This window comes from Vicia villosa, linkage group LG6 (genome assembly GCF_029867415.1).
Source record: "Vicia villosa cultivar HV-30 ecotype Madison, WI linkage group LG6, Vvil1.0, whole genome shotgun sequence".
Classification (NCBI taxonomy): Eukaryota; Viridiplantae; Streptophyta; class Magnoliopsida; order Fabales; family Fabaceae; genus Vicia; species Vicia villosa.
In genome coordinates, this window is record NC_081185.1 from 106,059,147 (window position 1) to 106,080,266 (window position 21,120).

The 21,120-nt window shown below is 37.3% G+C and overlaps 1 protein-coding gene across 1 annotated transcript; it reads left to right on the forward strand.

Moving 5' to 3' along the window:
* The first annotated feature begins 1,845 nt into the window (after positions 1–1,845).
* Positions 1,846–4,821, forward strand: LOC131612039 (alpha-galactosidase 1-like). Its single transcript, XM_058883855.1, has 15 exons — positions 1,846–2,070; positions 2,150–2,208; positions 2,303–2,359; positions 2,443–2,477; positions 2,569–2,672; positions 2,877–2,952; positions 3,045–3,103; positions 3,324–3,389; positions 3,469–3,552; positions 3,641–3,705; positions 3,801–3,883; positions 3,955–4,045; positions 4,145–4,194; positions 4,342–4,482; positions 4,570–4,821. The coding sequence occupies exons 1-15, from the start codon at positions 1,922–1,924 to the stop codon at positions 4,660–4,662; spliced, it is 1,212 nt and encodes a 403-aa protein (XP_058739838.1). The 5' UTR covers positions 1,846–1,921; the 3' UTR covers positions 4,663–4,821.
* Positions 4,822–21,120: the final 16,299 nt, after the last annotated feature.

A 21,120-nucleotide genomic window follows, 5' to 3' on the forward strand; every position in this document is an offset into this window, starting at 1 on the left:
GAGATTTATAATGTCTCTTTCGTTGCGATCTTTATAATTACCTTATGTTATATCTTATTTTAATTAAATATTTAGATATTTTGTTGATGTTTTTCTGGTGTAATAAATTAAAGTTTTATAATTATAATAAGTTGTATGTGTTTATTTTTTTTACAAGATAAGTTGTATGTGTTTAATATTACTATTCAATGAAAATGTTTGTATTTGTCTGAATGTGTAATAAATCAGAATATTTTAATAAAAATGATCAATTAAATTAACCGAACATTTTTTAAAAGAATAATGCATGACGTTTATTAAATAATAAATTGAAGTAAAATTTAAAATTAAATTAAAGGAATATGCCACTAATTAAATTTTTTCTCGGCATTATTATTAGGGATGGCAAAAATATCCATACCCGTTGATATCCGCAGATAAAATCTATCATTGATACGGGAGAAATAGATATTCACGGATAAAATAAATGGATATTTCAATACCCGCTTATTAATGGATATGAATATGAATTTAATGTTATCGTGCCCGCGGATATCCATATCCGTTAATAAATTATAAAAATTACTTTTATATATATATATATATATATATATATATATATATATATATATATATATATATATATATATATATATATATATATATATATATATATATATATATATACTTTCTTTTATATTCGTTTTTTGTTAAAAATAAATGTATGAAATATTATGCTTTGGTGAAAAGGAAGAAGGAAATTAATTTAATAAAATTTTGTTGTTAAAATATAAGAATTTGCATGATGTTATGTAATAATAATGTCTCGTGTCATTAAAAGAAACTGAAAATATTTTTTCAAAATATAATTTTAGAAAAATAGTACTATCCATGGATATATGTAAATACCTGCGGATATCTTAAAACACGTGGATTACCCGTTTAGCAGGTATCTGCACATATATGAAACAAATATAAATATCATATTTATCCAACGGAGCGGACACGAATATCATATTATCCGTCCCAATGAATATCCATTTACATCCCTAATTATTATCCTTTGCTTATGTATTTTTTACTTGGATTCTCTTGTTTGCTATATTACCATAATAATTGTCTTACTGGATCCACATTATACGTCAGAAATGTCTATGAAATGAGATTATTCATTTTATAAGAAAACTATAAACAAAATTGTTTTGAAATTATTTACAAAATCCATTGTATGAAGTAATAAAAGTTAATTCATAGAAAATAATAATAAATTTTAACTAAAAAATATTTAATTAACATAAGACTCTATCCAAAAATATTAAATTAACATAAAAATTTAAAAATCAAATCAAATAATTTATTTAGCACATATTTATCATTTAAAAATTGATTAATTTAGAAAAATAAATATTTACTCCATAAAATTAATAAGATAATTTTGTCATAAAATAAGCCATTTCATTTCTTTTCTATTTTTGTTTTTATAAATAATACACCAAATTTATTATATTTCTTTTTTTTCCTTTCTCTTTCTTTTTTTCTCTCAACCAAGAAAAGAAAAACAGTTAAAAGAGTATAATTTTGGAGCTATTTTTAGAAAAGTAAATGACAATTAATGCGGTTGGATTTGGAATTTTCTTGAAGAATCATACTTAATTGTAAAAAAAATTAATAATAACTGCCATCATTTGATTTTAGATTTGGAATTATCTTGGAGAATCATGCTCCTTAATTGTCCAAAAAAACTAACAATATTCATACACTGACATCACATCATGGTCAAATCCAAAACACTAACTTTGGACTAAACAACATACTTCTAGTCTTGTCTATTTTTTTTAACTATAAAATAAAGATAAGGGTCTCTCTCTCTCTCTCTCTCTCTCTCTCTGCAACTACTGAGAACAGTGAAGTGAAGTATAGTTGCTGGTAAAGAGTTTAAAAAATGGGGATAAAGAATGAGATGATGGTAGTTTTGGTGACCCTTTTGCTTATTTGTGTCACTTCTTCATCATTAGCTAACAATAACAATGAAGAGGAGCATCTTAGAAGAAGCCTTCTTGCTAATGGCCTTGCTACAACTCCTCCTATGGGGTATGTATGAATGTCACACAATGTTTTAATCCTAAGACATGCATCTAAAGATTTATGATACTGATATTTTTTTATGCAGGTGGAACAGTTGGAATCATTTTGGTTGCCAGATTGATGAAAAAATGATCAGAGAAACTGGTAATGATGATTTGATTTATGGATTTGTATAAAATTGAGTATACATCTGAGAAACTAGCATTTGATTTTGTGATTTTTGTGTATGGATTTACAGCTGATGCTATTATTTCTACTGGTTTATCTAAGCTTGGATACACCTATGTCAACATAGGTATTGTCATGATTTGTTTCAATTTTTTACTTTGAAAAATATCATAAGCATATGCAAATATGCAATTAACCTTCATTCTGCAGATGATTGTTGGGCTGAACTTAATCGCGATGAAAAGGTATAGATCATTTGATTTTCATTATGTTTTCTTGTTTGGTTTCTGAAAGGTTCCAATTAAATTGTTTCTGACAAACATTGTTGTGTTATAGGGTAATCTGGTGGCAAAGAACTCAACATTTCCTTCTGGTATTAAAGCTCTAGCAGATTATGTTCATAGCAAGGGTCTTAAGCTTGGAATTTATTCAGATGCAGGGTACATAAACAAAAATCAGTCAAATATGTTTTGTATTATTATTATTTTTTTGATCATGTATCCTATTGGAAATGCGATGTCGCGGGTTTGAACCCGTGACTCTGCATCTGATGTTTCTGCACAGCTATCAACTGAGCTGACTTAACGTGACTGTTGTTTTTTTTTCGTTGCTTTGTAACTAGGTTATATGCTGGTTTTTCACAGGTATTTTACATGTAGCAAACGAATGCCGGGTTCACTAGGTCATGAGTTTCAAGATGCCAAAACTTTTGCATCATGGGTACTTAAAATATTTGTGCCTTTTTCATCTTTTTTTCCTTGCATTTATCTATTAACAGGTATATAATCAGTGCTTATTTTGCTTGATTACAGGGCATTGATTATTTGAAGTATGATAACTGTTTCAATGGTGGATCAAAGCCCACTGAGAGGTAGTTAAAAATATATTTTCAATTTTGCATACTACTATGTAGAATCGACACTTGAAGATGTGCTTTGTTTCTGACATGTGGTTAAATTCAATTGCGTGTTTGTGTCTATATTAGTGTTTCATTGGCTAAGATTTATGTTTTAGTTTCCTTGATATAATCGTATTGTACTTGTAACATTTCATACATGATTTTGAAAACTATGGTCTTCTTATATCTATAGGTATCCCATTATGACTCGGGCTTTAATGAAGGCGGGCCGTCCGATCTTCTTTTCGCTATGTGAATGGTAGTTATTCTATTTCATCATCTTATTGCTCTTCCAATTTTAAGTACTTCCCTCTAATCGAAATCTCTTCGTTTGTTAGGGGAGATTTGCACCCAGCTTTATGGGGTGCTAAAGTGGGAAATAGTTGGAGAACTACCGGTGATATAAGTGATACATGGGAAAGGTAAAAAACCAAGCACTCAATTTGTTGGTACAAGCCGTTCTTAAACGTGAACAAGTATGGTTTTTAATGTGTATAGTTGTTGATGCAGTATGATTTCAAAGGCTGACGCGAATGAAGTTTACGCCGAGCTAGCAAGACCTGGTGGATGGAATGGTTAGAATTTCATTACCTCAGACACCAAGTTTGAATCCTTATTTCATATGAAACTTACAAGTCAAGATATTCATTAAGCATTTTTAACTCAACAGATCCTGATATGCTTGAGGTTGGAAACGGAGGAATGACGAAAAACGAATACATTGTTCATTTCAGTTTATGGGCCATTTCAAAGGTTCTATTTTTCTCTTGCCTTCAAGGATCTTGGTTCATGTGAAAGAATGTATTGACCTTGGTTTATTGCAGGCTCCACTTCTTCTAGGGTGTGATGTAAGAAATGTGACTAAAGATACCATGGAGATAATCTCTAATAAAGAAGTTATTGCAGTTAACCAAGGTAATACTTAATTTATAAGTCATTTTGAGATTTCATGATCATTGTAAATTCGTGATATGCTACTTACGTTAAATTTTATCTCTTATATTATCTCGATAGATTCGCTTGGTGTACAAGCTAAGAAGGTTAGGATGGAAGGTGATCTCGAGGTAATTTTCACTTTATGATTTGTCTCGACTCTCTAGCGCTACTCGTAGAGAATCAGATTCTCTTTTGTTAGATAAATATTGAACTACTCATATTTTGAGTTGCATACGCGCAAATGCTTAAATTAACTGGCATTATTTTTTGGATAGATATGGGCAGGTCCTCTTTCGGGAAACAGGGTAGCCGTCGTGTTGCTTAACAAAGGCGCTCAGCGTATTGCTATAACGGCCAACTGGGACGACATTGGCATTCCACCGAAAAGTGTTGTTGAAGCAAGAGATCTTTGGGAGGTATTCGTTGTACTATTTTGTATACATTCGATTTATGTTTGGTTACATTTTGTTGGATACTGAGTTATTTGTTATGGATGCGTGCAGCACAAGATATTGAAGAAACATTTTGTGGACAAGTTGAGTGCGACCGTAGAGTCACATGGTTGTAAAATGTATGTGCTGAAACCAGTAGCATGAGTTCTACAAGACTAGAACACAGCTGTTTAGATTTTGCAGGTTTTCGAAGCACGGTAATGGAAATAAGTTTGTTTGTTTCTGATTAAAATAAATGGTTGATTTTGTATATGATGATGGACTTGGTTTTATTCAATAAAGATTGTTCATCTGCTTCTGTTGTTGATTCAAGTTTGCAACCTTATTTTTGTGTATCAAGACAAACGCGTTTTTCGTGGCATATTACATCCTTCAAAGTTTAGAATCCAAATGTATGTTGTTAAAAAATATATATACATTTCCATTCTAGAATCCTAACTGTATTTAAAATATTTCCTCTTCTTTACGTGAATTTTTTATCAAAATAATCAAGTTTTTTTGTTAAAAAAAAATCCTTAAATAACCAAAATTTTCTACTAATTTTCAAACTACTCAGATTTTAAACTAAAAAAGTTGGCAACATACAGCACATGTCAATTTAATTATTTAATTGGCTTAAGCATTATAAATATCCTGTCAAATCTTGTATTCAGATGCCAATTTAATTGGTTCCTCTATCTACTCATTGTGCATTGTGGTCAATTTTCTGTTTTGTGGAGAAATTTGGTTATTCGGGGATGTTCTTTTAAACGCTTGGTTGTTTTGATAAAGAAAAAAAATATTTTTATGTTATTCCATTGTATTCAAAACGTATAGGTGTTGAAAGAGTATTGTGGTACTTTTAGATTATCGTTTCCTCAGGGATTGGTGGGATATCACCGCCGTTCTATAGTCTATTTTGTCTTGAGTTAAGGTTACTTTGGTTTTGAGTTTGCAAAAGTTCATTCAATACTTTAGTAGCAAAGAGTAAATTAATGAAAGTTCTAAGTTTAAGAAAATGTATCAAGATTCGATTTCATCGACCTAACTTTGTATGTCTCCTTATAAATATATGTATATGAACTCATTAACGATCAATATAATTACGTATCGACGTCTATACCGTCCGTGTCCGCAACGATATAGCTAGATTTACCGTATTGTTGTTGGCTGAAGATTTCGTTTAGAAAGAATATCCTTTGAAGACTTACAATTCGAAGGAAGATGGTTACTGATGACCATTTCTGAGATTAAAAATGGCTACTGATGGCCATGTTTCGAGAATGTTGGTTTGAGTTAGAGTAAAAGATGGTTGGACTTGGAGCTAATTCGAAGAGGATTATCTTTAAAAGACTTAAACGTTTTTGCGAAATGCGTAAAGTACTGAGGCTGTACGTGTCTTCGTGGCATTCTCGATTCTGGTCACATTGCCACGCGTCGAAAGAGAATTCAGGCGGGATGATTTGAATTTCGAAGTAGTTTGTGTAACCGCACAAGGACAGATGGCATCCCAGAGATTCTTATGGGCAACGTGGCATCAGATTAGTGTAGGACCGTTAGGGTCGAATTTAGTATAAATAAGGGTCTTAATGTTAGGATTCCGTGTATTCATTTTGTACAAATCACTCACAAATCACTCAAGTATCAAGTGTTTAGAGAACGAGTTCGCTGAGAAATGTACGTATGACACCAACACCAGTTTAATATCTTTGTACTTCATTTTTATGCAAAGTATCTTTTCATTATTACTGCTTTCGTTTACTTCCTGTTATTTATATTCTTGCACTTCTTTTATTCTGTTTTATTTCATTTCGAAGTACTTTACATTCTTGCACGTTACATTCTTGCACTTTATTTTTTCTGCAATTTACATGTTTTTATTTATGTTTCTTCGAAAGTTATATTAACTTGTATAACCAGTATTTTTTCAAGTGAACATTCATAAGATCGAATCACAAAACAAGTTTTCTCGAAGTCAGAACAGGCAAACATGAATCGAATCATTTCAAAAGACAGTTGTTTGACTATGTCCTAGGATCAATCTAGTCGATCCTGCGAGTAACCAAAGTATATTTTATAGTTTGGAGGACTAGCGGTTGTTTACCGAAAATCACCTGTAAACAAATTGGCACGCCCAGTGGGACAGTGTCAAACAGATTGTTATTAATTGATTGTTTTGTTTTGTCTAGAAAATATCAAGACCTTGTATGAACCTTAGGAACGGTAAATTAACTAACAGTGCACAACCGATTCCTAAACAAAGGTACAACAAGAAAATGGTCAATGCGGCCAGTGGAGGGGGAGATCAAGATCCCCCACAAGGGTCAGGAACAGTAGCGGCAAGTTCTACACATGTTTCGACTTCTACTAAAGAGGCGCAGGCTATACCGGTTTCGACAGGATCTGAACCTATAGGTAGTTTCCAGGCGATGCCCGAAAATACTACAGGGACGACAGGGACTATACCAGTTTCGAGTTCGACCACCGCGCCTCCATTCATCAGCGCAAGCGAGATATCACCTTTCTCGACAAACGCTGCAAGTCAGTTATTTTCCCCAGGACCATCACCCACTTTCGAAGGTTGGAGACCCAATAATCCATATGGAATGCCATATTCATATATATGACAGGATTACGAGGACCAGGGCCTACATACACTACAACTAACCCGACGGCATTTTCGCCGAATGTCAGTTCGATAGGTCGAAGCGCACAGAATACTGGTTTCTCTGCCCAAATACCCCCTTTCACTACAAATAGTCAAGCAGCATTTCGACAAGAAATGGATGCAAGTAACCATGATATGTTGGGAACCATTGCTAAAGAATTGGGGTCGATTTTGAACCCATTAGCAACAAACATTGCCAGGACTAACCAGGATAATGTGGAAACTTTCCATAAAATATCATCTCAAATAAATCGAATGGCGGATTTTTTAGGAGTTCCACAAAATAGGAGAAGAAACAACCAATCAACCTATCAGGAAGGGGAACCCATTCTAGAACCAGTTCGAACCGCAATACAGCCACCTAGGCCAACACCAGTTGAACGAAACCAAGTGATAGATTTAGAAACTCGAAGTCAAACGACTAACGTTAGCCAACAAGCAATTGCCCAGCAACAGCCTAATTTAGTTGTAGTGAGAAGGAACGAACATCCTGACGAAGTGGTCCATAGGGTTAGAAGAGACAATTTGGCAACAGAGAACAATCTCACTGCCATGATAGAGAGAATAATGGCTAACAATGGCCTTAATACCGGGCTTCGACGTCCAAATTATACATCCCCCATAGCAGAATATATCATGCAAACAGAATTGCCAAGGGGTACCAAAGTACCAAAATTCACTAAATTTTCAGGGGACGCCAATGAGTCTACCGTGGAGCACATAGCCAGATATCTGACGGAAGCAGGGGATCTAGCGGGGAACGAAGATTTAAGGATTAAATACTTCCCTAGTTTGCTAACAAAAAATGCTTTTGTTTGGTTCACCATGTTGCCCCCAAATTCGAAAGATGCATGGGCACACTTGGAGAGATTATTCCATGAACAGTTTTACATGGGTCAAACCAAGATAAGTCTGAAAGAATTGGCTAGCGTCAAGAGGAAGTTCACGGAGTCTATAGATGATTACTTAAACAGGTTCCGTTTGTTGAAATCAAGATGCTTCACGACTGTCCCAGAGAATGAATTAGTTGAAATGGCTGCAGGTGGCCTAGATTATTCAATTCGAAAGAAACTGGATACTCAATACCTAAGGGATATGGCCCAATTGGCAGACAGGGTTCGACAAGTCGAACGACTAAAAGCAGAAAAGGCCAGAGCAAGTAAAAATTATAAGGAGAGAGTAGCATACGTCGAGGCCGAAGACGTTGATGGCGAACCTTTCGAAGATTCATACAGCATGGAAGAGGTCGAAATAGATCTTGCTGAATTAAAAGAGGCGCCACCTTATTCTTGAAAATTGCTCACCCCTTCTAATGGAAAAAATCCAGTAGAGAATGATAAAAGTGATAGATTTCCTAAGAAAACCTATACATTTGACGTCACTAAATGTGACGAAATATTTGACTTATTAATAAAAGATGGCCAGATGATAGTGCCTCCCAATTCAAAAATTCCTCCGTTAGAACAACGGAAGAAGCGAGGTTTTTGCAAATATCACGGTTTTTTAGGCTATAAAACTTCACAATGTTTTCTTTTCAGGGATCTAATCCAGAATGCTATCAAGGATGGACGTCTGAAATTCGCTGACAAAACCAAGAACCATGTGAAGGTTGACGCAGACCCTTTGAGTGTGGCTGACACTAACTTGTGTGAACCACTTGACGTCAACATGGTGGAAGTATCTGAAATTGATGCTGCTGAGTCGGAGATAATTTCAAGCGGAAAGCAGGCTACTGAAAGCCTAAATGACAATTCGATCTTCAATACTGATGTTGAAGAATCCTTTGATGCTGAGATGACTAAAGATCTGAAAGGAAAAACAAGTGAGGCCACTGAAGACCTCACAGTGAAGCTTCAGCAGATACGAATTTCCGAGGCTCCTCCGGCAGTTGTTAACATGGTCAATGTTAGACGGCCTTTATCTGAAACAGAAGAACTAGAAAAATGGCTGGTAAGGGAGAAAGGAAACATTGAAATCCCACCAAGAGGGAACAGTCTGAAGGATTATCTCTGGGATTGTCATGTGAAAAATGGTGGAAAAATGCTGATGTGCCCAAGATGTTCAGTTATGCTAAATCGAAGGGTTCAAGCAAATTTCGAGAGGGCCCTGCGAGAAAGAATGGAGCAGCCTTGGAGAGGAGGAAACTTATTGCTGAAGGTATACCCAAGGACTGAAGAAAGCTTGGTGGGTTTCTTGGTCAGATGTCACAACGATAACTCTGAGATTGCATTGTGCCCTAGGTGTGGAGCAGTTTATGATAAATTACTAGCAAGATCATTCGAAAGGGTGTATCTCTACATGGGTCGGGAAACTCAGGGACTTCGTCCTAACTTGTATGGGTTCGATAACAGGACCCCATCAATGAGGCCTGACAGCCCACACCCTAGAGCTCGAAGGGTCACATTCAAAGTTCTTGCAGACGTACCCAGGGATAGATGGATGCAAGCTGGTGCCAGAACCAACAAATGGCGAAGTTGGGACCAAGGAGGAAGAACTGCAATGGCATATAGGAAGCAATTCCAGACTTCCAATCGAGAGATGTACAGGTTGGAGAACTACAAAGGCAAAAATCCTATGTCTAGATCCCAATGGAGAAGGCACCAGAGGATGAAGAAGGCCCAAAGGGAATACAAACCAAGGGAGATTGGGGAATCAAGTAGCAACCAAATTCCAATGCAGGGGGCAAGGACAAATAAGCCTCCAGTAGAGCGTAAGTTGTTCGATTCTGAAAATGAGAAAGAAGAAGAAAAAATGCATTCCAGCCCTTGGAAGGAAGACGATAGGATGACAAATGATTTCGACTCAGACGGAGTATCGTCTATAAACCTCAATTGCAATGTTGTGTCAGTACTCCTTCATGAGTTTAACCAAGAAACAGAAGTGGAAGATTGTGAGGAAGCTGATGAGGAAGAGATGGCAAGACACAGACCTGTATGTTACTATGTGCTAAACAATGGGGCAGTTGAAAAGCAGAATGCTTTCTTCGAAAGGCCTGATGAAGATATGAGGAACCATTTGAAACCACTCTACATAAGGGCCAAGATTGAGAATGTTGGCATTAACAAAGTCTTAGTAGATGGGGGGCAGCAGTGAACCTAATGCCCCAATACATGTTGAAGAGAATTGGTATGTTCGATACTGATATAAGACCACATAACATGGTTCTGTCCAACTATGAAGGCAAGATAGGGCAAAATTTAGGAGTAATTCAAGTGAATTTAACTGTGGGTTCCGTCACCAGGCCAACGATGTTCATGGTGATACCAGCAAAGGCTAATTACAATCTTTTGCTTGGAAGAAAGTGGATCCATGGAGTGGCGGCTGTGCCTTCGACGATGCATCAAAGACTAACCATTTGGAGAGAAGATGGCATAATAGAAAACATCGAAGGAGATCAAAGTTACTACATGGCTGAAGTCAATCAGGTCAATAAAACTAGTTTCGACAGGAATTTGGCAAACATAGGACCTTGCCATGCTGCTGAAGATATATACACTCCAAACAGAAATGCTTTATACTATTTGTCTTTACATCCTAATGGATTCCAATGGAGTAGAGAGATAATGGACGGTCCAGAAGATACCCCACCAGAGGAGCATTTACCAACAATACGACCAACAGGCTGGGATGACGACATTGGTCATGTCTGAAGCATCTTTTTTCGAAAAGATTTCGGCTTATATAGCCGAGAACAAAAGAAAAACGGATCTTGAAGCCGAGTTATCACACATGACAGTCAGCACGGTTCAAAGAGAAGCAGAAACGAGGGATTCTGGAATACATCCTAACCCCCAATTCCTCGAAGATCCAGTTCAAGCCAAAGAAATCTCGGGAGAGGAGATGAGTCAAATACTGGATTCAATCTACGACAAAGAACCTTTGGGTTTCGAGAAAGACCCAATGGGGGCAAATATCAAAATGTTAGCCCAAGACCCACTCGAAGAAGTAAATCTCGGAGATGGAGATCAGAAGAGGGTAACATACATCAGTGCAAAACTAGAGCCAACCTTGAAGGCAAAAGTCATCGCGTTGTTGAAGGAGAACAAAGATTGCTTCGCATGGGATTACGACGAGATGCATGGTTTAGGGCGAGATTTGGTCGAATTAAAGCTGCCCATAAAGGAAGGGAAAAAGCCCATCAAGCAAACTCCTAGAAGGTTCGCACCAGAAATTCATTCGAAGATCAAAGCAGAGGTCGAAAGACTTCTACGATGCTGTCATACCCTAATTTTTGACCCCCCTGAGATGACATATCTTTAGGATTTTCATCAGGTCAAAGCAAGTACCCAGAGCAGTCACTTCTTCATCTGGCATTTAATCGAGGATGCTCAAAAACAAGAAAACTCAGGCAAAGGATCAATCAATAGAAGGATTAGTCTCTAATACAATCATAAGAATCAAGAGCTTCATTATTTCACCTATGATTGATTAGACACCCAGTCATCTGAGTACAGGTTTACTCAGGTCACCAGACTAGGGTTTTTTAGCCTATCAAGGACTAAAATCAGGGATCACCTTTGGGAAACCCTAAAAAGCCCCAGGGGATCATTCAAAGACATCAATCATTTTTAAATAACTCATATGACAAGATCCACTGGACATCACACCTCAATTCAAGGTCTACAGTCATTATTTTCATATGGTCGACAATTAGGGTTTTTGACCTAATTCACCAGGATAGTTGACTTTTAATCAGGGCATGGATCCAAAACTCAAGACATGATTCAAGAACCTCTACTACCTCAATATAATCCATTTACATCATTCATTTGAGGAGAAGATCTTGATTCTACACAAAAGTCCAAAATTTCACCTTATTTGGAAAAAGTCAACTGTATGGGTTCACCTTTGACTTTTAAGATTTTTGGTCAAACCATGACTTTCAAGGATCAATATCATCAATATATGGATATTAAAGTCATTTGACCAAAGAAATTCAAGAAGAATCTTCAAGGAGCAAAAAGTCGGGAATTAGGGTTTTTGAGGGCATTGTGGGAACTCAAAATTTCACCTACACAACTCAAAAAACTTCCAACATGAAAGTTGTAGATCTTGCAAAATAAAACAACATCTTACAAAGGAACTTTTTTCAAAAAGATCAATCATTTAAGAGTTTTGGAAATTTTGGAGTTTTAGGTCATAAACACTTAGAAATTTTTCTAAGTGTTTTAACCTAGTTTTCTTCCAACTTTGGCCTCATTTTTCACAAATTTGCCAAAGGATTTTGAAGAAACTCCAAACTAATGGTTTGAAGTAGATGTTTAGGGCTTTCCAAATTGTGTTCAACCTTCTCCAAATTCATTTTGAGCTAAGAGTTATGCTTGTTCAAAGTTGGCCTCATGAAGTGAAATTATAGGTCATGCATCATTTTGGAATTTTGAAATTTTGTGCACATGACCTCAAATATGGATGCTACACGACCCATAACACATCTGAAAACATACCATGCATTCATTTTCACCATGCCATAATAATTGAAGAAGATTCCTAAAACAAGAACATGTGATTATGTAATGATTACATTTGTGAATTTATGGCAAATTGATGAATCACCCAAGGAATCTTCTCACCAACCAATTAGAGCTCACTTTGCATCTGAAATGTTCCCCAAGATCAGATAGAATCAATGGATAGGGGAAGCTAGCCCGAAAATGCATCATTGCATTTAGGATCTTTTCAAAATTTCTTCTTGGCTAAGAAACCAAACTTCTTTCATTAAGCAAGCTCACCACAGCCAATTGATCTGCATTCATTTGCCTATAAATAGGAGGGCATACTTCAGTAGAAAAACACACCAAAGCAACCATATTCCTTGCTTTCTCTTTCTCTTCTCATGCTTATTGTTTTTCAAAGTTCTTTGGCAAGAAGAATCGTTTTCTTCAAACCAGAGCTTATCTTTGGAAAGTAAGCATTCTAACATCTCAAGGGAGGTCATTTGAGGTGATCCAAGCACTTGGATCATTTCTGTAAGTGGAGGAACACCATTGTTGCTCTCACTTTGAAGCTGTTGCAGTTGGAGGTCCATAGTGCAATTCAGAAGGTTTCCAATCGAGCCAAGCATCCAGGCACGTTCCATAGGAGGTAGTGAAGCTGTTCAGATGGCTGCAGCTCATCTGTAACTCAAGAATCATCACTCTCCATGTTCACTTGAAGCTCAAATCGAGGGAGGTCCATAGAACAATTCAGAAGGATTGAGGTTACAACAAGCATTCAGTTAGCATCACTGAGTCCCAAGGAAGCTTTTGGGATCATTCATACAAGCCCAGTTGCTCTCTATCATCCTCACGACCTCCATTTTCAGAGGTAAGTTTCTGAACTCCACCTCTTTAATTTAAGCACTCTTTATGATATAGCTCGATTCTATCTTGTTCAGCATCATCAGAGGATTGAAAACCCTCTATCATCATTCATTTATCTTTCAGTATAGCCATTTAATTTGATTTTTAAATTTTAGGGTTCTTCACGATTTCTGGTAAATTAGTTAGATGTAGTTAATATAAATCTATGTTAGTTACATATTTAGAATCGTGAGTGAATTTAGAGCAAGTTTGGTCTTTACATCGTTGCAAATGGTTGAGAGTTGAGAGAGTTCAGATTTTCAAAAATTCAAAGCTAGAGGTTGAAGATGACAATGGTGGTGGCGCGCAAAAATTCAAATTCAGGAAAGTGTTTATTTTATTTTGAGTGATAGTTGTCTTATAAACGACTAAAACGTGATAGCCCAGTGGTAAAGAGTGTTTGTGTGTTGCGCGTGCCCAAGGTCTGGGGTTCGAATCCCCCTCGCCCCAGACCTTTTGATTTTATTTCTCTTTTATTGCTTCTATGCACTTGAGTAATGTATGATTTGCAATGGAACCATTCTTTTGTCACTAAGCGCGCGTTGGCTCAGTGGTGTTGTTTTGGGCTGGTAACATAAAGGGCGTGGGTTCAAACCTGGTTGGTGACAAAACCCTATTTTTTACCACTTTTTTTCCATTTGATTTCTTCACAACTTCAACCAATTATTTAACCTATCAAATTAATTTATTTTCACTTCATTTTTCACACACTTGTCATTTAATATATCTATTTTGTGAATAATCAAAAAATCATAAAAATATTATTTATTTCATGTATTTTAATTAGGTTTAAAATAGTATGTTTTTAAGTGTTTTCTTAAATACTTTAAATATATATTGTCATGTTATTTTAACCTATTTATTTTGTGAATAAGCTCATGATAAAACCCTATTTGTTTAGGTCTTAATTAGGCATAGATCTTTATTCTTTACCTTAATTAAGTTGACTTTTGTCAATTTTCAAAGCTATTACCAGTCTCCGATTAAACGGATGATTAAGGTTTTCAAACAACAAAACCTTATACCATTTCAAATCATTTTCAAACTGCTTTTGTAACCAGTACTGTAAAGTACTGGGCCTCTAATAGAGTGTAAGTCCCAAACACCTTCTCTTCTTAGCTTGTTTTCAAAACTGTATTTTCAAAATCTTCTTTCTGTTTTCAAAACATTCTTCTTGTATTTGAAGGGCATTATTCCCGGTGAAACTCTTCAGATACCTATGTGACCTTTGTCCATCTTCACTTCTTCTGTTTTCAAAAACCCTTAACTGTTTATAATAAATATTCAATTGTTATCAACAAAACAACAAAAATATTGTTGAGGCTCTGTACATACTTCTCCAAAGGCCTCCACTCCATCCAGGTTAGGCTTTACAAGCTTTCAATTTACAGTCTTTATTTAAATTACTGTCAAATATAAACTGTGCATATATATTAGTTTAGAACTACGTTTGAGTGTAAACCCTAGGACAGTTAAACTATATATATATTATAGGAATATGACCTAGGATTGAGAATGTCTTCCCGGTGAAGGCTCTTTCCTAATTAGAGATCTGTAGTTCAAACCCCCAAGATGAATTATTCCCGGTGAAACATTTTGGCAAAAACCTTAGAATCCAAAAAAAATAGGACACATCCACCCAAAGAGGAATTATTCCCGGTGAAACCTCTTACCCATTTGCTTAGAGCCAAAATAAGTTCAAAACTACATAGCTTTCTCTTGTGCTATAACAAGGACCCTCGATTAGCCTCCTCTTGGGCTTTGTACAAGGACCCACAGGCTTCTTAAAAGCATTTCCAGCTTCCTCTTGAGCTTGTATACAAGGACCCATCAGGTTTCTTATAAACATAGGAACAGGTCTTTAGTCACCTCTTAACATACCCTGGTGAGTTTCTTCCAATTTAAACCAGACTTTAAACAAGCTAAGTTTGTCTCAATTTCACATTGAGTACACCTTTTGGAATGAGAGACATGGACAGTCTCTGTCACCCTTATCTTCATCAATCTTCCTTAGTAGAGTCTAGGATCTATGTGTGCTTATCCTCAAAGTGTCAGCCTTCATCTTGGGCTTTAAACAAGAAGTCTCCACTAGATAATCTTTCTGCTATCATTTTAATAAAAATCCCTGGAAAGGGTTAGCCTCCAAAGTCAATTAATAAAAATCTGTTTAAAATGTCAAAACCCCTGGAAAGGGTTAGCCTCCAATATCAGTCTTTCAAAACCAAATATTCATTCTCTTAGGAGATAATTTCCCTGGAAAGGGTCAGCCTCCAAAAACATGATAAAGTCAGTCTTTTAACAGACAAATTCACCAGCTGAGTCAAAATCCCTGGAAAGGGTTAGCTTCCAAAGAAAAACAGTCTTTTAATAAATAAAAATCTCCTCAGTAGAGTCAAAACCAACAAAAACAGTTAGCCTCAACCTTGGGCTTCATACAAGGCACCAAACAATAAAACTTCCCTGTCAAGAGTCAGCCTCAACCTTGGGCATTGTACAAGGCAGATAATAGAGTCTCCCCAGTGAGTTCTTCATCATTCAGTAGCCACAACCTTGGGCTTTGTACAAGGCAGATTAAACCATATGTTGTCAAAGATTCCTAACACCTAGGATCTTTTCCCCATAGAGTCATCCACACTCAATTTATTTAAGAGTCAGCCACAACCTTGGGCTTTGTACAAGGCAGAAAATAATGTTTTTTTTCCTAGCTAGAGTCAGCCTCAATTCTGGGCTTTGTACAGAACACCAAATAAAAATCCATCAAAATAAACACTCTCCAAATAGAGTCAGCCTCAATTCTGGGCTTTGTACAGAACACAAAAATACCCTGTAATTAATCCTCAATGGAGTCATCTCCCAGAGTCAATAATAATTAATAAATCAATCAAAAAGCCTCAAGCTTGGGCCTCATACAAGCCAGCTAAAGTCAAATCTTTTATACAGTAGATAGACATAGCTTATCTCTATAGAGATATATTTTTACTACTCTACCACATTCAAACAAACAAACATTACATTTCATTTTAATCAAGTCTCCCATTTAGGATTTTGAAAGGCATGAGCTGGCAGTAAAACCCAGACATGTGGTAACTTTCCCTAATTTGGATGAGCATCTTTCTTTCATTTAAGAGGCATTTGACTGGTATACTTGCACATACACAAGTAAGGTCCCCCTCTTGAATGAAATGAATTCAGTTATTCTGTCACTCTTTAAATGTTTGTGGTAGAATAGTACAAATACCTCTCTGTAAAGATGATTTCATGTCTCTTTACTGTAAACAGAGATTTAATTCAAGCTTCAACCTTGAGCTTCAAGCAAGGCACCAAAAATATTTATTTTCCCTAGTTAGTTCCCCGAACTACATTAAGCTCTGACTTCCACTAGGGATATGTAGGCATGAGGTTCACAAGGAATCTCAGCGAGCTAATAAAATACCAAAAATAGTCAGTTTGTCTGTCTGTCTGTCTTTCTTTAATCAATTCAATTCCTTCTCCTAACACAAAGGAGAAACTTTCCCAATAATCATTAGCAGCACAAACACATTTAGACACAGAGAAGGTTCCTGTAGAGTACTATAGATATGTAGGGTGTTTAAACACTTCCCTATGTATAACCGACCTCCCGGACTCCAGAATTTCTAGTCTAGGTGTAATCCCCACACTTAGCAAACTCTTAGGGTTTAGTTGAGATCTTTTTTCCCCTTTCCTACTCGTAGGACAAATAAGAAAGTTCGTGTGATATCGTAGGAAGAACTGAAACAAAATTCATCCCACCACGGGCGTATTCTCCTTCTAAATTTCGCGTGAAGGGTCTAGCGTGCCGTCCTCCCAAGTGAAACGGGGAGGTAAAGAAAACGACCACCATAGAAAAATGGCGACTCTGCTGGGGATATAAGTGTTAAAAACCTTGGTTTTTCATCCAAACCAATGGTTGACCTGTTGCTGGTCCAGCCCCAATGAGGAATTAGGGATGCCAAATTCCCCCTCAAACAAGAGAGGTCCTGCCTAACCTCTGTGTCATATCATGTGTTTGCTGCATTTATATTTGTTTATTTTGTTTATTATGTATCGGGAAAGGGCTTGATTCCCCCTTGTGGTGAGAAATCCTATACCCGAATTTGAGTGCAACATAAGATAGGATGGAGGATGTCTTCCCGGTGAAGACCCTCTAATCTTGGTTCACAATTCTACTCTTGGGATTTGCCTGGCTGGTTGTGATTAACTGCGCCACTGCATTCCGAGACTGATTTGTACCAAGAGGACCTAGAAACACATTAACCCCACTTAAAGCCTTTTTTAGGACGTAGAGCGGTGATTACGGAAGTAATTGTCACGCAGATACTACACTCAGAGAAAACTCTCTTATAGATACCAATCAACGTATCTTTAAGGTTGAGCAAAAACTCTGAGACCCCTAGAACCCGTTCTACAGGTACAAAAATCCTTAACCTTAGTTTACCATTGGGGCGAGGTTTGCATTTTGACTTCATGACCACTATACCCTTCTACGCCATGTTTGTTTAAAAACTCTTGTGTGTGCATTCATGCATTCATGCATCATTCATTAATAACAACTAAAAGCAAAAAAAAAAAGTCTTTTTCGAGTCGTTTTTCAAGGAAACTAAATAACAAACGCTTTGAACTTCATAGAAAGAGAGAAACGGAGAAAGGACTTAAGGATCTATACCATGGATTACGGAAGAAAGAGAGCTAGGAAATACACCTTCAAGATTCCCCAGGTCGAGGAACTGGGAAAGCTCGGAAAACTGGTGGTCAACCCCCAGGCTTTCAAGGAGAAGTATGGAAAACTTCTGCCTTTGCTCAATACCAACATTGTGGATGGGATCCTTCCCACCTTGGTACAGTTTTACGATCCAACGTATCACTGCTTCACCTTTTCCAGATTATCAGCTCATGCCTACGTTGGAGGAGTACTCTCGTCTGATTGGAATACCCGTGTACGCGCAAGATCCGTACTCCGGTTTGGAAAAGAATCCTGACGACATTATCATCGCTGCAACTACTCCTTTGAACGTAGTCGACATCAGAACTCATATGGTGAGTAGAGGAGGAATTCAAGGATTACCCTCCAAATTCTTGTTTGATCAAGCTCGGTACTTCGTCAGCATCCAAGATATGAATGCTTTTGAGGAAATCTTGGCTTTGCTTATCTACGGATTGTTTTTGTTCCCTAACATTAACGATTTCATCGACATCAACGCAATTAAGATCTTATTAATTGGAAATCCAGTTCCAACCTTGCTTGCGGATGCTTATCACTCTGTGCATTCAAGAAACCTGCAGCAAGGAGGATTAATCACATGCTGCGTACCGTTGTTATACGAATGGTTCGTTTCGCACTTGCCAAAGTCTAGCACTTTCTGGAATATGAGGGATGGCCTTTACTGGTCACAGAAAATCATGTCTCTCACTCATACAGACATTGATTGGTGTAGTCCTGACAACGACGAAACCAAGATCATCTTCAGTTGCGGAAGTTTTCCCAACATACCCCTTATTGGAACTAAGGTAGGAATCAGTTACAATCAAGCTTTAGCCCGTCGTCAATACGGCTATCCTATGAAAAATATACCAAGTAACATCCAATTGGAGGGTCTGTTCTTCAAGAACATCGACGATCATGGCAACATGCTGAAAAAGGAAATTGTCCAAGCCTGGCGTCTTGTTCACAGCAAAGGGAGAAGATTGGTAGGAAAACATCTTTGCATCTCCCTGGATCCTTACCTTCAATGGGTACGCGTCAGAGCATTCAAGCTCAGGATGCCATATCAACATCAAGAACCTATTCCCCTAAGGGAACCAATTTACCTTTTCTCCACCGATGTTGAAAAATTACAAGCTGCATTAAACAAGGTATGCCAAGAAAGGAATGCTTGGAGGAATAAGTATCGAGTCGTCAACACGGAAAATGTTGAGATTCAAAACATCCTAAGAAGGAAGGATGAGTTACTTGAAGTACTCGATCGACAAGTGTCACAAACGTCACTTTCTCATCATATCCCTCCTGCTTCCTGGATCATCGATCAACTCACGTCAGAGAACGCTCAGCTCAAGAAACAGAAGAAGATGTTAGAACGTGAAGTCGGCTCTTCATCAAAGTTTTAGAGTCCTTTCTCTCGGTTTCTCTGTATTTCCCTTTTCAAAGTGTGTAAAAAACGGCGTTTTCGCTTAATTAATAAAAGTTTGATGTTTCATAACGTAATTATGGTGTTTCCTTGAAGAATATTAACTTAATTGCATATCATACATCGCTTTAGTCGTACGCACTGACACAAGAATTGTCGCGGATCTAATAGTCACTTTCCTTTCTCCAGAAAGAGAGGAGGAGAAGGAGGTGAACCAAGATTTTCAAGCTGTCTCATCCATACAACACTCATCCAAGTCGCAAGAAAAGAATGGAAGACTTTGAGCAAGAAAATGAAGAACTCAGGGAATAGATTAATACTCTCAAAGGTACTGTTGAAAGGTTCAATAGTATGGTAGAAGCCCTGGTAGTTGCACAGAATCGACCAACGCCAGAAGAACCGCAAAGGACTGTGGTTTCCGAGATTGTTTCTACTCCTATTCCTCAGTATACCATGCCGCCTGATCGACCTTGGGGCATGCCGTATAACTTTACTCCAGAAGGGTACATACCCCGAGTTTCTGAAGTTCCAAGAGCTACAATGGAGATGCAACCACCGGAGGGTTACAAACCTCTGGAAATTGAAGTTCCAAGAACAACGGCAATGAGTTTCACACAACAGAATGCTGAGATTCCAAGATCTGCTGTCATGGCTTCTCCACAGCCTATTATGCATACTTTTCCTCCACCGGGCGGACAAGTATATCATCACGCTCCAAGTGAGGACGCTGGCGTGTATGAAAGATTGGACGAGTTCCAGGAACAGTTTCTGCAAATGCAGAAGGAACTCAAGACTCTTCGAGGACAAGATCTATTTGGAAAGAATGCTGCAGACCTCTGTCTGGTTCCAAATGTTAAGATTCCTCACAAATTCAAAGTACCAGATTTCGAGAAGTACAAAGGGAATTCATGCCCACAAAGTCATCTCGTAATGTACGCTCGAAGAATGTCAACTCAGACTGATAATCAACAATTACTCATTCATTATTTTCAAGACAGCCTAACTGGTGCTGCACTCAAATGGTACATGAACTTGGACAGTTCAGAGATCCGTACTTTTCGAGACCTCGGAGAGGCCTTCGTCAAACAGTATAAGTACAATCTGGATATGGCTCCCGACAGAGATCAACTCCGGGCCATGACTCAAAAGGATAGAGAAAGCTTCAAGGAGTACGCTCAGAGATGGCGTGAAGTTGCTGCTCAAATTTGTCCACCACTTGAAGAGAAAGAAATGACAAAAATCTATCTCAAAACTTTGAGTCCATTTTACTACGGACGAATGGTTGCAAGTGCACCAAGTGACTTTACCGAGATGGTAAACATGGGTGTACGTTTAGAAGAAGCAGTTCGGGAAGGACGCCTGAACAAAGAACCAGAATCTTCTGTTGGTCCAAGGAAGTATGGAAGTTCTTTCCAGAAGAAAAAGGATCAAGATGTCAGCAATGTCTTGCACAAAATCAAGAAGAAATTCCAAG